Genomic DNA, 17,079 nt, shown 5'->3' on the forward strand with positions numbered 1-17,079 from the left:
TCAGTCCTGCTGGGGAAAGAGAAGCTGCAGTGAAAAGGAGGGAGACTGCCAGGGCTGTTCCCAATATGACTGCAGCTACCTCTGCCTGGGAGGATGTATTACAGGCAGCAGTTAGTGTGGAAACTGAACAATCACAGTCAACCTCTGTTTAACCTTTCCTATTTCCAGCTGTAGTTTTTGGGTAGAAGCTCTCCTATAATATTTCTTCTTAGAGGCTTTCAGAGGAATCTGATCTCTTGTGTACTGTATTAGAATGTATTCTTAATTTTCATAACTTAGCCCTTTTGTCAGACTTTTAAAAGGACAAGATTGATTAAAAGGGTTGCAGTCCCATTCTTTGAGAGAATGGGACTGCAATAAGGGCAGGTAAACAAGTTAATGAAAGCAAGTATCTTTAGTATAATTTGCAGTTCATTTTTGACAGAGAATACAAGAAATACATAACATCAGGACATGGGAAGATGCTTCCTCTATTCTTATTGCTGTGAACTGTATTATCTATGTGTAATACATATCTCAGAGATGACCCAGGTTGATGCTGTCAGAGAGGATGATTCCTCTTGCATCTTCTACTCCTGCACCCTCTCCAAGTACATTGGCAGGTGAAAGAAAGTTCAGTTTTGAAAACTGGTGGTTAGAACTTATGTTCTAGAGAAAGCAAATCTGAATTCAGGCCAAAACAGAGTTGATATTCTTCTGATGGTGGATACAGAACAGACATCCTTTCCTTTCTTGGCTACCTGCATAATATTTCACATTGTTAGCAATAAGAAGAACTGCTGGTTTAGATGAAGTGGGGACAGAAGAATGCACTGAAGTGGCAGAAAACCTTCCTGTCTGACTAATAGTGGAAAATTTTACCTTTTCCTAGTTTTTTTTCCACTTGACAAGTCCTACAGGAAAATTCTATTTTTTTTTTAATTAAAAGCAGTGTGACTCTAGTTGTTGAACTACTCAGCCCACACACACTTTATCAGCAATGCCTGTTAGTTGTGGTGGGTCTCTGCATTGCAAGACCTATGGAGTAGTCCAGAACTTGGACTGGAACAGATCGAGTGGGGGGAAATGACAGTTGCTTGAAGTGGAATAAGAAGAGATGGTATTAGTAAGCAGAAGATAGTGTTTAGGTGAGTTTCCCTGGATAAAATACTCTTTTTTTTTGGCTGAAGATGGGCCTCCACGTGTGGAGAGTCCCGCCTCTGTTTTAGGAGTACTCTTGGATTCCTGTCTGACTGCAGGCTCCCACATAGCAGCATCCACGAGTAATGCTTTGGCCCAGAAACAGTCCTGTCCTGGCAGATGGTGATCTGGACTCACATACTTGTGCCTTCATCACTCTTTGGCTGGACTATAGCAATATGAGACACCTGGGCATGAAGCCTTTAGTGTTTAGAAAAATAGTTCATGCAGAATATTGAGGCATATGCTTGTGGTAAATTCTGTTACTATGAAAACACAAGGCTTGCCCTTTATTTTCTGTCCCTGCTTAGTATATAGTTTTTGAATTGATTTTAGGATCTTGGCCCTTATCTTTTAAGTAACATATATTCTATTCTTAATAGTGGTCCAGAATGAAATTGGAAAAGAACATTACGCTTAAATGAAGTAATCTTCTAAAAGATTGTAAAATTCCTCAAGAATTTATTCTAATTTTAGGTTAACACCTAGAGATCAGGTTTTCTTATTTTAAATTTTTTTCCTATTTTTCTATTTTTCACTATTACTGTAAGATCTTTTCCTATGACATTGGTTTCTCTAAAATAACAGTAAATTTCTGCTGAAGCAAGACATTCTGTAGCCTGCAAGTCTCTTGTCCTTCCTGGAAAGAACAAGTGTGGTAGATGAACAGCATAGTTACTACAGTGGAAGAACAATTCAAAAGTATACTCTGTAAAGCTGTAGAACTGCAGAGTACTGAAGGTGATTGTGACTGGTGTTTCAGAGGTAGCAACACTCCTCCATCTCAAGCAAGTGCAAAACACTGAAGTGTTTGCTATTTGCTAGTGTTGTACTTCTGACCTGTTACTATTCTGGCATCCAGAGGCTATTGATAGAAGCTCTAGAAATAGCTTAGATTTTCCATTTGCAGGCTTGCACTTAGCATAAGGCTGGTCAAACCAGCTCTGGCTGAATGAATTAATAAGCATTGGATTATGTTGCAGAGTAGATATGAGTAATTTAATGTTTTGGAGGTTTTTGGTGCATTGCTGAAGTTGCCCATGATGTCCTTCAAGATGATAGCATCCTAGTAAAAGAGGAACCTTTGGTACTGGGAGCTCTGGAAAACAGTGAAATATCTTCTGAATAGACAGTCCCCATGGAAATGTAAAATTCTGAGCATGGAGCTCAGACCACCTAATAATTAAGGACAATCTCTGTAGAAGAAAGCTAATGCAAGCATTTGAAGGTACAGAAATACTGTTGTTGAGAGTACTGTCTGTGTCTGCCAAGGGTTCCTATTCTCATATTTGAAGATGAAAAATCAAAAGCATAAGCCGAAAAGCATGGTGAACCTAATTGCCCTCTGCTTGGAAGTACCAAGGGAGACTTGAAATGGCTTTGATTGTGCTCAGTATCTTCCAGGATATGGCTGAAATTATATTTCAACAAATACTTCTATTTGCCAGTAAATTATTGTTAAGACAGGGATGATGAAATCATAAATAAGGACAAAAAATATGACAGTGCTTTTGTCACTGTTTTCAAAACAGAAGGGCTAAATCCAGGAAACATACAGTTAAACTGAAAAGAAATTCAAATACTTTAAGCTGTGGAAATATGTGGAAAGGGGATCCAAACTTCCAAATGCTTTTCTTGCCAGCTGCTCTGACTTCATATGTAGTTAAGAGAGAAAAATAAAGTGCAAAATATATTTCACTCTTTTAACCTTGCTATTTAAAATTAGTTATATCATGGGGGGGTTTGTTTCCCCCCCTGCTTCCACATGGGTATTTAAGGATAAGTTTAAGCATTTTTGTGAATTTGCTGGTATAGTTTTTATGGCAACAGGTATTTCTCAAAATGGCTACCAAGTGAGGGCAGTAGTGGCATCATTTTAACAGAGAAATAAGGTCTTTGTATTTTTGGCAGTTCTTTCTAGAGGAAGGATTGTGGTTTTGGTTTGTTTTTTGGTTTTTTTTTGGTGGTTTTTTTGGTTTTTTTTTTTGGGTAACTTGTTAGCTGTCTTTGTATACTTCAGCTTCTTCTGAGCTATGGGAAATAATTGGGGAAGGATGAAGAGAGATGACTATTAATGAAAAAAATTGGAAATACTTCTTTTCTGAACGTTTCTTCATTGCATAACCAGATGGTCGAACTTTCTCTCCCTCTCCCATTTTTCCTGAACCCTGACTCCTTTTTCCTGCATTGAGGCTTCCCCCATATCTACTCCCTTTTTTATGCAGCTAACCCTCCTGCACTTGGTAGATACTTTTCCTCTTGCTAGAGCTTCTTTGGATAGCATGTTTGACTCTACCCTTATCTTTTCTTACTCCCCTTACCTCTTTTGAGACACTGGCATCTTAAGCTCTTGTGGTACAGGAGGGGTGTCAGAGTGAAGGTGTTTTTTCTCTTGTTGATTTTTTGTTGTTTGGGGTTTTTTTGAACTGGAACATGCTTGCTGTTACAAGCTGTGGTGATTATCAGTGGCTCATACTGGTCATTCTACCTACCAGATGCTCCGGATTCTGCTCTCAATTTTTAAAAATTAATTTTTCTCCAAAGTTTGAGGCCTAAAATATGTATTGAATCAAGTTTACATGTAGTGTAATAAAATGATTTGCAGTTGGGCTAGATTACTGTTGTAGGTCCTTTCCAACTGCAACTACTCTATTACATTATATTCACATTCTATTACATTATTTTTTGCTTGATGTGTCTTTGAGGATAAACTGTATTTTGCATTTGATGAACTCTCATTACATGCCTTCTCTCCCTAGGTGTTGCTGTTGAGTGGTCTGTGTGGTAGTCTGTGATTTGTAGGGACATGCCTGCTGTATCTAGCAAGAATCCCACTTGTTCAAGACATACTGTGAGTTTTTATTTCTCTTTACAGATTTGCAACAGTGAGGTATGACCAGGCATCCAAGAACATTAAAAACCAGTTCATGCATCTGACCAACTACAGTGTCAACAAGAAGAGTGGAGATTATGTCAGGTACTTGGATGGAAAACAGAACTTGTTCTTTAGAGGTTGGGTCAGTTTACCTAAGTTGGTCTAATGCTGATCCATAGAGGTAGGCCAGTGGTGTCAATCTCATTTTTTCATTGATTTTTAGCTGTGATGATCCTGAAGTAGAGGATTATGGAAATAAGTGGAGCATGAGTGCAATGCTGAGGTACTTAAAACAAGAGGGGAGAGACACTGCAGGTCAGTAAAAATCTTGTTCTTTTATTTCTTTGTTGGATCTTGATCATCTCACTAGTGTGAATTCTCAGAAGTCAAGGAAGTGCCCCAGTGAGTCCCATTTAGCAGCAGAGCAGGGTGGAGGGAAGCACTGTTCCTTACTCACTAGAGCTGTGCATTTATTCCCTATCCCCAGAGATAAGGCCTAACCCCTTCCTTTTTGCAACTAGTATTCTGAGACTTTCTCAGGGTGTGTTTCTTAATATTTTACCTACATTTCCCGTTTCTTAAGGTCATTCCATTCCTTCTAAAAGCTTCCCTCCCTCTACTGCTCCCATGGCCTGTTCAGTCTGATGAGTGACCAACCTCTGGACAGCTGTGCCAGTTTGAATGACTCTTGGATGTGGTGTCATCTTTCCATGGCTCAGGTTTTTGCTGAGTGTTTTCATTTAGTCTGTGTTTCATATAAAATAGCTCCCTCTTCCACACCTTTGCCAGGCCTGCTGGGAGTAACTGCATCTGCAGAGCAGAATCCGGGTATATCCTTTAAGGGATAATTTACCTGTGATACTGAGGCATCAGTAAATTACTGATAGCAGCTGTGGCCCATATTGCAAATGTTGCCAAGGAGCACTCGAATGTTGGAGGAAGGGGTTTGAATCTGGCTTTCAGATGGAATTAGACTTCTTTTCCATCATGTGTGTGCATGGCTGTCCAATCCCTTGCACCATATGTGTTCAGTAAGCTGTGAATGCATAGTTATTAATATTGATACATCTCCTTGCCTCACGCCAACCTCAAGTATAAAATATACACTCTTAATAATTAAGTAAACTACTGAGCAATGCAAGCAGATTTCTTTAACTATCTATTACAAGGCTTCTTGCACCTTTCTCTGATGCATCTGGTTCTGGTCGTAGGGAGGCTGAATGCTGGCTGAAAAATGCTGGCCTTGTGTGGGCTGGCAGGGTTTTTGTGCTCTGGGTTGTTTATGTGTGCTGGGATGTTCCCATGCTGTGTTGGTTTCACTTAGTTGTTTTCTGGTACAGAAGTTCACATCTGAATTTGCTTGCATGCTCTTTCTGTAATTGTTCAGGTCCCTGCATGTCATCATCTGAGCATGAGAAATAGTAATTGTAGACCTAAAGTAAACTCTCTAGTCAAGTGGTTTCTAGAAGATACTCTTTGAAGCAGGGATTGCCAGATGTCTGTGTGGATTTGCTTGTGCTCCCTTTGAGGGGTGGGGAAGGCTGTCCTTTCATCTTTAGTAACTTTGGAGACTATGACTCCAGTATTTGTTCATTTCTCCCTTCTCTCACTTCTCTATTGCTTGTCCTTGAAAACAAAATCAGTGTGGTGTTCTTTCTATTGCATGACTCATCCCAAGTCCAGTGGAGAATCCAGGTCTATGTCTAATGTGTATCTTTTCTTGCCTTTTGCCTCCTCTATCTGCTTAGACTCCTGTTCCTGAGCTGTGTTCACAGGCTCAGGCAGGAGCTGGAGAGTGCTGTCTAATTGTGGGTTATCTATAGGTCAGCAGGACTAGGGGCTGTCACCAGTCACAAAATTTTGAAAAGATTTATGAATTTTGGTATGGGAACAGCTGCTTTAGAGGAAGGTGCAGTGTCACAGAACAGTTACCTCACAAAAGTTCACAAGAAGAATTTTTATATCTTGGTGCTATGGCTTATTCTCTGTAGTTTGAGGGCTTATCTCACTAACCCACTCTTGTTTAACTCTTTTTTAATCCTTCCTAACACACTGAGTGGGCAGTGGTCAGACTCCAGCTGACTGGTGCTGGTGTGTTTGCCATATGCTTCTGCTTACCTGCACTGTAAATACACTCACATTTACCATTCTCACATTCTCATTTGTGAGTACTGTTGCACGAGGATACTTATGCATGTCTCCATATACTTAGGCTTGCATGGATTTCCGAGCATCATTACTTTGTCATCCCTAGGGTCTCATGTGCTTTCATTCACAAAGGTGTGTCTCCATATGCATATTCTCATGCCTTTCTGCATATTATGTGTTATTTCATAATCTTTTTTCCTTTTTCCTCCTCCCCCCCTGCCCTCCTTGCAGCACTGATGGCCAGCGTGGAGGACCTGATTATCAAGACTCTGATTTCTGCTGAGCTGTCCATTGCCTCAGCATGTAAAAGCTTTCTTTCACATCGTGGCAGCTGCTTTGGTAAGACGCCGGGGACATCTTTGTTGATTGAGTACTGCTTGGAACCTCCAGCTTTGTCACGCTAGAGAGAAATGTGCATTCCCTAGTGCAAGAAAGCTGGATGCTGTTTTGATTGTTTTGATTTTTTTTCCCCTCAGCATAAGCCTCAGTGAGGGCAGGGGGCATCGAGGGCACAGTTCACCCCGTGTCACTTCCAGTGATCAGAGTCTTGTGCAAGAAAATGAAAATAAGATGATGAAAAGGGACTTGAAAGGGAGCTTGGGGAAGTGCTGGAAAGTTGGTGATATACTAGTACCCTTGCAAAGAACAGCTATGGATGATTACACACGTTTTTAGAGCGTTTGCTGTTTTCTCTCGAGCCACCTGGCAGTGTAGTTTGGCGTTTCCCTAGGTGCCTGTGGGGCCGGGCAGAAGCCGTGTGCCCGGAGTGGCGGCGGACGCTCGGTGCCGGTGCGGGAGCGCCGCGCGGGGGCGCCGCAGGCCGCTGCTGGCGGGGCCGCTGCTGGCGGAGCCGCAGGCTCGGCGGAGGCTGGGCCGGGCTCCAGAGAGCAGCGCCTGCTACCACAGCCTGCCTTCTCCCGCTTTCCAGGGGCTGCTGCCCAGCCTTCCCGAAAGAGGCCTCCTCCTGCTCCTAGCCGTCCTTCACTCATGTGGATACATGCTCGAAGATGAAGTCTCAGTCAGTGCTTAAACCAAAGGCCAGTAGCTTGGCTTAGGTTATCCTGGTTTTAGGTAGTGGAACTTATATTTAAACTAGCTGTGACGGGTCAAATCCGTATGTGCGGTCCTTGAGTTGCACTTAGATACTGACAATTCTACAGCTTTCAACACTCCAGTGTAAATGCATCTTTGGATATTTGGGGGTGATAAGACAGTCAGGAATCAAGGAGCCATGATTGATAGGTGGTTTAGTTACCAACCAAAACTAGCTACCTCTCCCACCATAGTTTCTCCTGACTGACTCTGATGCCTTTGTTCGAAGTTGAAGGACCTGGTCATACATGGGAATTTATGAGTTAGATAATGGTCTCAGTGAAATAGCACTTTATTGGCTAGTTGAAAAAAAAAACACATCAAAACCACTTTAGCTGCCTCTTTTTTTGGCTTCTCCCTTTTCCTTCCTCAGTTGTGTCTCTACAGCTGTATATATGGAAACTAATGTTCCTCATGTACTTTCTGCTGGGCCTGGCTCTGAGGTTATCCCACTTCCTGCTGCCTCCCCAGGGCTGCACTAACCACCCTCTCAAATGCTCCCCCACAAATAAACTGTTTTGTTCCGTTTATTTCACTGTAAACATAAATTAAGAGCTTCCCAGGAAAGAGAGCTTAAGTAGGAGCCATACTGCTTCCCTAGGGAGACTTAGGCATTTCCAGAGCTCAGTACTTTCTGCCACCTTCCCCCACAATTAAGTGGTGGTCCTTGTCTTGAGGATTTGAACTTTCATCATGCTGTATGGTTCATTTGTCATCTGTGTGTCTTGTTCTGACACTTTTTTGTTATATGACTTTTAACCTTCTTGTAAATATTCAATTTTTCTATCTAGAAGTATTCATAATGGTTCGATTCATAGCTGTTAGTATGAAGGAGAAAACTGGGAATGAAGATTTCAAGGCAGCATGTAGAGTCTCACAAGAGCTGGTTTGGGGTTTTTTGTTTTGTTTTGGGTGCCTTTTTTTTTTTTTTTTTCCTTTCTTTCGTTGTTGTTGTTCTGAGCTATGAACAATGACACTGAGTGTGTGTCCTGAGAAGGGCTGATCATGTGAAAAGTATCTCAGACTTCAGAAACCTTTATCTGAAATTCAGATGCAAAGGTGGGTATTGTTTGGAAAGCTTCTGAAAAATATATAACTAAGTTGTATTCTACTCTAGAGTTTGTAATGCTTTTATAGGGAATAGAACTCATGTACAATTGCCACTTTCTTCCTGAAAATTAAGTATCACGGATACTTATTTGTCCAGATGAGGTTGCCCACTTTATTTCTCTAATAGTTTAGTACTGCTGTGGCCCTTCAGTTCTTTCACAAGTAAGTGTTTTTTATATGTAATGTACTTGTTTCCTAGATTTAAAGGAAGAGAATTTATTTGTGGCTTCTTCATTTTCTAAGATAAGACTGGTGAGACAGGCTGATTCCTGCTACCAGTGCTTGCCTAGAAAGTGAGAGTGGTAGGTGAGGATGGTTCTTTTTCTAATGTCAGAACAGAGTGCTGGTGACAGTTTGTGTACAAAATGTAGTGAGTTCCATTTTGGCCATGTAATGTGAGCTACTGACTACATTTTAGTAATAATCAATTTTGAAAGGACTTGGGATGCTCAGTTTTGTTCCTCTGAAGTGCATCACAGAAGCCTTGTTCGTGCACTGTTACTAACAAAGTGATTCCAGACCTCTATTTTGTTCTTTGTGATTAGCTAATAATTCCTTATGTAAAATTAAGCTCCTAAAAATTGTTTTAACTAGTAAGTAACTCCAGAGGAGGGCATGCTGCAGCTCTCCAAATCACTGCACTGTCCTGAAGGTGGTCACCAGCTGAGTTGGTTACCTCTGGAGCCTTCTATAAGAGAAAGACAGATTTTACACTTATTTGAGGGACATGACATCTCAGTGTGGGAACAGGAGGTAGAATAGGGCTGCATATGCCCAAGCTGATACAGTCTGTATTTTTCTCCCTCCTGAAGTAAGCACTTCTGTGTAGGCTGGGAAAGGCAGTAAGACCTGCTTTCAGGCAGAATGAAAAATTACCTATGGGATGGTTTAGTAGGGTATGAAGTGAAGGTGGCTGGGTGCAGCACACATTTTTGCCAGCAGCCAATGTAGCACCATTTTCTGCACTCACTGAAATGTGAGCCTGAAGAAGCAACAGATTGAAGTCCTCTTGTTCCATTTACATTCTAGTAAACCCAGCTGTGACACTGTTGAGCTTGTCTGCAATCAAGAAGGCAGGCCAGGACAGGGTAATGGGAACCCTGTTGATCCCACCAAAGCAATGAGTTTCTTATTTAGCTGTTTCTGTGTCCTAAGGCTGAATTGGTCAGGCTTTTGTTTCTAATCACATCTATACTGAGATAAAAGTAACAATAAAGTATTGTATGACTTGAGTGGTGCTGACCTGGAGCTAAGTGTTTTAAAAAGTCTTCATTTGTGCTGAATCACCAGTTTCTCAACTGCCTATGTTGCTGTTCTTCATGAACATTTAACTTTCTTAGTAGTGGCAGTTGACCTATTTGGGAGAAGCCTTTTATAGTTTTGAACAGAAGTGACCTGCTCTATTATGACTTTTGCAGGGCATTAAAAATGTGAGATTCTTAAGGAATTTCTGTATACACTTACTTGATGTGAGGTGAGTCCATGCTTAGTGAGTTAAGTCAGCCATACATATATGATATGTATTTCCTATGTTTTTCCAATTTCTTGCATGACATGTTACAGAAAAGCTGAACAGGGATTTCCTACCCTTTCTTTGCAAAGCTTAATCCATTCTATTTTTATAGCCTTACCACCAGTCTTGACTTTGAAGCCAGCATGCAAAGATGCCATTGGAATCTGAAAAAGGCTGTCCATAGTATCCTCTGGCTACAAGCAGATTCAGGAGGTCTGTACCTTTCAAGACAGGTGTTTTGATGATCTGATGTGCAAGGTAGATTTTGTTGATAATGTAGCTGTATCTTCAAATTTAAGTAAACTGTCAGCTGAGTCTGAAGGGTAAAATGAGTTCAATGGTTCCTGCCATGTATTAGGTCAGCCGTGAGCAAGTATGATCAGCAGTAGTTTAGGTGAAAGGAGTTGATGAGCTCATATCAGCTCCTATCTTTAGATTGATTTGCCCCTATGATTACTGGAAAAGGGCAGGTTTACCTAAAGGCACAGCAGGTGGGACAAAGAGGGCAGACTCTTTCACAGCTCTGGAGGAACTGTGGACAGCATCTTTCCAAGAAAGTACAGTGAGCTTCCACAGACACCTCATCACAGAGAGACAAAAGAGGGTCCCTGCACTGTTTTTCTTACTTGTCACTTCATGGCTCTAGATGGTACCTATCTGATACTGATGATTTAGTACCCAGAGCTTGATTAAAAGATTCAAGATCCCTGTTGCTGCAGAAAGTTTCAGTTTTTTTAGGAAGTTGTTACCAGCTTGGTAGCACCGGTTTTCTTTCTCAGAAGGCTGGGGCAGACCTAAGAAGCTTTTATGTCTGTTTTTGGGAGACTTAGGAAACTACCAACTCTGTCAATTTATCGTCAATGGACTTGTGTTACCGAAGTCGGAATCAACCCTGGCTTCTCATTCTGTCTTCTACTGCCACTGGTTCCTGTGGTGGCATTAGGGCCTTCACCAGATAGATGACATGAAAGTGAGGAACACCAGGTTATTCTTGTCTCATGGCTTTCTTGGGGCTAAGGTTTTTGGAGTGTAAGAACTTGGCTAGTGAGGTTGGGAAACATGCTCTCTTTATCCTTCACCTCATGTATCCATTCTATAGAGTCAGATGGCTTTTATTTGGTCTACCTACTATCATATTTTGTTAATTTGGGCACTTGAGTTTGTTGAGGACCAAGTAGCTGCATATCTACTCTTATGTTCCTCAGAGCTGTAAGGGAAGTTAAGTGATGTCCTAAAGTGGTTACTGGGATATTAACCTCTTTGCTCACTCTGGTATCACATACTGTGTTGAACAAGTTTATACCTTGTGGGTGATAATTTATTTACTCAGTAAAAATAGGATTATAAAGGCAGCCCATTTTGCACCACAATTCCCATTCTATGATGTTAGCCTTGAAGACTGCCTTATTAACTTTTCTGCCTTCAGATTTGAAGGATTATTCTGAGTCTGATTTTTGGTACAGATGATGAGCTAAGATCAGCTATAATCTTTGTTTCACCAAAGAAAGCAGTGGTTTATCTAGAAGGACAGTCAAGATGGTGAAAGATCTTGAGGTCGAGAGTGTTGAGGAGAAGCTGAGATTGCTTGGTATGTTGATCCTGGAGGTGGCTGAGCAGGGCCCTTATTGCAGTCTCCAACTGCCTCAAGGAGGGCAGTGGACAGGGATGTGCTGATCACCTCTCTCTGGTGACCAATACGAGGAGGTGGAATGAAGCTGCATCAGGAGAGGTTCAGGTGGGACATCAGGAAAGGATTCTTCACAGAGAGGGGGATCAGTCACTGGAACATGCTCTCCAGGAAAGTGAGCCCAGCACAAATGCTGTCAGAATTCAAGGAATGTCTGGATGATCCCTTACATCGTATGACTTAGTTTAAGGTAGTCACGTGAGGAGCAGGATGAGACTCAGTGATCCTTATGGGTTCCTTCCAGTTGAAGTTATTATCTGACTCTATGTATGTACCTTGAAATTAATCCACTTTTGAAGACTTTTATTGAGAATACAAATAATTGTCCTTCAAGTTTTAGTAGAAGTAAAGAAGGTTCTCTGCAGAGAAGTGTTCTTATGAGTGACAGACTTTCTCTGGTTACCTAGAGTGCAGAGAGTGCCTCAGAGGGAGGCAGTCACACATCTGGCTGAGCTAGCATGACAAACTCTGGCTGGTGCAAGCTGCATTTCATGAAGTAGGCAAGAACACCAACATGTGGAATGATTTTGTCCCGTCTTATTGGGTTCTTTTCTGTAATAACATAGAGATAAAACCTTTCTCTTTTAAAATAAAGTTCTCTTAAAAAGGGAAATAAACCTTAATATAAGAATGGAAATAGTAGGAAGGAAAAATGGAAGACTTGAGTTTCGGTGGCAACATTTCCTTGCATTAAAAATGTCTAAATATGCTCCCACATAAAACCAGGAGATGGGTTTTTATTGCAATATCAAAAGAGTTATGTACTGTGCAATTTTTTTCCCACTGTCTGTGTCCCTTTGTAACTTCAGGTTGTCTCCATTTAATTGTAGAGTATGTACTTTGCAGTAAAGCTTTTTTTCTCCTGAGAACAAGGTGCAAAGAAAGACCAGAATTACACTGACCCTTTAGGAACTGAGCTTATTCATGCTATGCAAGAACATAAAAAAATTGTTTATGCTACTGTGCTATCACTTGTGACTTAGTTTCTATACTTACAGAGAATAACAAATTCTTTGGAGATATTTTGTAAAAGAGAGTGCTGGTGCAGACTTGGAGAGGATTATAAGATAAACTTGAAATACATGGGAGTTTACCAGAACCAAAAAGCCCGAGACTATCCCTCTAGCCTTTGTCTTAGTCTTAGATAGTGTCTTTGGCAAAAAAGTCTCTAAAAGGCTGAACTGTTGCTGTTAGACTGCACTCTGAGACTAGGCTTTTTTTTTGGGAGGATGGGATGCTGATCAGTCAGCAGTGACTTCTGTATGGGGTTAGAGGAGGAAGAGGCAGGTTTTTCCTGCAGAGTCTTGGAAACTGTTGGTACCTCCTGATATAGTGCCAGTCTTTAGCAAACTGCAGGGTTGAAAAATGTTTTTGTGGATTCTAGTATCAAGAGAAGGCACTATGGAAACTTAGTATCTTAGTTTCCACTAAGTGGCTTGTCGTGAACCTTCCACTGCCACAGTGTGAGGCATGTTTTGCTCTTTCAGTCGTTCTCTTTACTCTCTCTGCAGAGGGAAATGGCAGCCTTGCTGAAGTTGGTAATTTCAGGGGATATACTTTTGATTATCTTATGTTCATGTGGCACCACATCTTTGTCCTGCTTATGTATTTACTTTATCCAGTGGTAGTGGAGTTTCACAGTGGTAAGGGTACTTGGACTACTTGTTTTATTTAGGAAGTACAGTTTCCAAATGTGGAAAAGGGCCAGCAAGATACTTCTGGGTAAACTTCTGACTGTTGAACAGATCTTTGTGCTAAGCTCTGTGTGGTATCTGTAAGGCTTGATTCAGTTGCCAGAACATGGATATTACATAGCTCCTGATGCCCCTAGGTAGCAGAGACATCTGTCTAGGGCTTGTAGATATGACTCAGAATACTTGAAGCTTGGGGCATTATGGAGCAACAGTGGAGACTTCCTAGGAGACCCTAAGTCATTGCAAGTGGCTTTAGAATCCATGTTTAACAATGGAATTGAGTCCACAGGGATACCCTGAAGAACTTACTGTCCTAATAGATAAGGCAGACACAAGGGAAAGCGATGTGAAGGTCCAGCAGCATGGTTAGAGCTAGTTGAGGTTAAAAGGCTTCTCATATGTATATGAAAAAGTGGACAGAATGAGTAACTGGTGGGAAAGATGGAGCTTTAAAGAGCAAGCAATTTGCAAAAGAATTGTGTGGGAGAGGAGGACAAAGTCAGAGGAGCCAAAACACCAGGAAAGGGCCTCTGAGGGGCCAAGGAAGGGAATGGCCAGCAGCAAAAGAAGCAGGAGCTAGTCAAAACAAAATGCGTTGCTTCCTGACTGGGGCTGGGAGGTTGCAGACCAGCAGCTGCTGCAGGCCCACTCATTGCTTCTCTGCCTTGGGCATGAGCTGCTAAGTGTTCTGTGCTTCACCAAACCTGAGATTGTATTTTGAAATAATGTATTAAAGTCCTCAGAAGTTTCTCCTGGTCAAAATGCTTTGCTAATGTTTCTACTTAAAATCCCCACCTTCTCCTTTTCCCTCTACTGCAGCCATTCTTGTCTGGGGAGCAAGAGAGCAAAATGTAGATTCAGCCTCTTTTCTTTGGAGTGAACCAACTCTTTAGCTCTCTGCTGTTTTGTTTCCCATGCAATGTCTGGCTACAGACTCTAGAAGAGTGAGCAGGCAATGCTTGCACTTCTGCCATTTCCTCCCTTCCAAGCAGCCCCTCTGCCCCAGCTCATTAACTTCCCATTATAAGCTATATGAGCTTTTGCACAACTGTCTGTATAGGAAGATCTTGTCAAGCAGTCCAGCTCCCCAGAGCCAGCATCAATTCAGGCAGGCTACAAAAGGCCAAGGCCGGAATTCAAGGAAAGAAACATGGCCAAGCAGATCTGCTTTTATTTCAGGTGGTAGGGAACTGGTTAATTCCATGAAAATTCTTCTCTGCCAATACCCTGTTTCGTGGTGTTTTTTAAAAAAATTGCTTAAGTTGCCCAGATGATTATTAAGTCTGTTTCTGAATGCTGCTGGAAGAAGGAATTGCATTAATGCCAGCTTTTGATTTACACTCATCTTTGTGTAGCATCCTTCTTGCAACTCTTTCCAAACTAGAAAGAACATGTGTAGAGAGAGAAACAGTAAAACTGGATTTGGAATGGGAAGCTGGCTTCAATCTGATCTGTGTAGAGCAGAACACATCTAACAGATGTAAGATGTTATGAATATTTTAGAAACTAAGGAAAAAATATTTCTGTTGTCATTTGTTGCAAAGTGGCAAGCTGTCAATAAGCTAAAATGTTATGGGAGGTTGGCCATGTAGATGGAGTTGCCGAGGAGAAGTCTGCTGTCTAACCCCATGGAGGTATTGCAGAAAATATACAAGAATATTTGAAAAGAAGCTGATGCTTGAAAGAAGTAAGATATTCTCTAGCTGACTGGAACAATGAATAAGAGGATTAAAAAGGGGAAAGGAGAATGAAGTTTTGTTGTTTCCAGGATCCAGTGGAAGAAGTAGATTGAACCTACTATACTTGTGTCAATTCTGTGTGAAAGCAAGTAGTAGAGTTCTGTGTGAAGTACAGCTTGTGGGCAGTAAAGAGTTTTTTATTTTTCTATATAGTACTTTCCTAAATATTTTTGTTTCCCTCTTTCCCCAACAGGCAGAATATATTTATTTAAGTTCGATTCTGAGGAAGTGAAAATTGCCACTTGAGGAATGTTACTATTTGTTCATCCCTAGAGAGTTTACTGGATTTAACAATATAATTTAGATAGAAATGACCTGGTAGAGACAAATGTTTGACCTTACCTGAATGCTTAAAGATGCAGTAAGATGAACTTAGTGTTTGCTGTTTTTCAGAGCTGTATGGTTTTGATGTCCTTATCGATGACACTCTGAAACCCTGGCTGTTGGAAGTGAACCTGTCCCCATCATTGGCCTGGTAAGTGATTCCCAATTTAATAAGAGGCAGGGACTGTTGCTATAGATGGTTGTCTTTGAAACTTGTCATCCTAGGAAGGCATGATTTTGTGATTGGCAGACAGGATTGTTCCTTTGCTTTTTTCGTTTGGATAAACAAACATTGCAGCAATAGGTTTTGAAAGAGCCCAGTTGGGATTCCATTTGCTTTTTAATTATTTCTCTTCCATCATCATTGTTAATGCTTCATAATCTGTCATCATAGATGAATTTTGGAGCTCTGTCAAACTATTGTGTTGGATTTCAATCTTCTTGGCTGATAGAAGCTTTAAGAATTTGGAGTCCAAGCAGAGTTCAATCAGTTACACTTTACTTAAGTATGTAGAGGAGTTCTTGAGCTCAGTCTAGTACTCTAATCAGATAAATTCTAAAGAGTGAGTGTTGACTTGGCCCTTCTGCTGACCCTCATGCTTTAATGGAAATTGAAGATTTATTTTTGTAGATCTCTCAGCTATGATTTTATGTGGAAAAGGCATAGTTGAGTGTGGTTTTTAAGAATTCTACAACAGCAACTTTTATCTGCTTCATGAAATGTAACATATACATTCAAAGAAAATGTTTCTAGCCCTAAGGAAAGTTTAAACAAAGCTGTATATGTCTGCATTAGGACACTGAAAGCTGTGGAAAAAGGATGAACAGATTAATCGGTTGCTCTCTGTTCTTTACCTGTGTATGTGAAAATCACCTAGTTTTCTTCTTGTTTTTGTCTGTTTTAAGAAGGCAAAGAAACTATATTGGGAGATATACTGAATACTGATGCATTCCTCTCATTTAATGCCAGAAAAATAATTCCTATTATCCTCTGTTGCATGTGGGGACAGTGATTCCCCCTTGGACCTGAAGATCAAAGCTAGCATGCTCTCAGATATGTTCACTCTTGTAGGTGAGTGAAATTAAAAAAAATATCCTTCAATCTTTCCCTCCTTTAAAAGAAGTAAAAGGTTGATGTATGAGCTGCATGTTACTAGATGAGTATAATAGAGGTGAGCTCTAGTTAAGGAGAGCAGCTGTATTTAGCATTAAGGAGTGATACATGGACATTTCAACTTCAGAATAATTGTCTGTTTGTGATGCTTAGGTGGTTTTAAGAGTCCCTAATTTGGTATTTGAAGACACTACACTCTCTTTAGGTTTCAGAGTTAGTATTTATGCATTTTTTAGGTTGAATGTGAGGGTTTGGGTTGGGTTACTAGAATTGGAGTACTATCTAGAGCACAGTGTCCCTTGCGCCTCGATTTAGTTGTTTGATGCAATTTGCCCCGATAATGAAAGAAGTAGAATTGAAGTCAGGTACCCTGCTCAGCTGTTTAAAAACACAAGTCTATTTCTGTGCTGTTGTTCAGTAACCCACTTATTGATTTAATTACTTGGTCTTGAAGCCAGTTGTTATTCAAACAATGTAATGCAATTACAGTTTAGGATTAAACAAAGTAAGGTATAAAAAAGAAAAACATCCTTGTTGGTCCTTGGGCAGGGACAAGAAGGTCATGTATAGACTAAGATTGTGAACAGGAATGCTAGATTTATAT

At 40.8% G+C, this 17,079-nt stretch overlaps 1 protein-coding gene across 5 annotated transcripts in view; it reads left to right on the plus strand.

Moving 5' to 3' along the window:
• Nucleotides 1–17,079, plus strand: part of TTLL5 (tubulin tyrosine ligase like 5) — a 121,739-nt gene that overhangs the window by 18,159 nt on the left and 86,501 nt on the right. For all 5 annotated transcript variants that reach the window (XM_063399022.1, XM_063399026.1, XM_063399027.1 and 2 more), the window contains 5 exons: nt 4,055–4,156; nt 4,278–4,369; nt 6,434–6,541; nt 15,431–15,512; nt 16,372–16,433. In XM_063399022.1, the coding sequence (XP_063255092.1) occupies nt 4,055–4,156; nt 4,278–4,369; nt 6,434–6,541; nt 15,431–15,512; nt 16,372–16,433 (446 nt within the window). The remainder of the gene's footprint in view (nt 1–4,054; nt 4,157–4,277; nt 4,370–6,433; nt 6,542–15,430; nt 15,513–16,371; nt 16,434–17,079) is intronic.

Source organism: Prinia subflava, chromosome 5 (genome assembly GCF_021018805.1).
Source record: "Prinia subflava isolate CZ2003 ecotype Zambia chromosome 5, Cam_Psub_1.2, whole genome shotgun sequence".
Classification (NCBI taxonomy): Eukaryota; Metazoa; Chordata; class Aves; order Passeriformes; family Cisticolidae; genus Prinia; species Prinia subflava.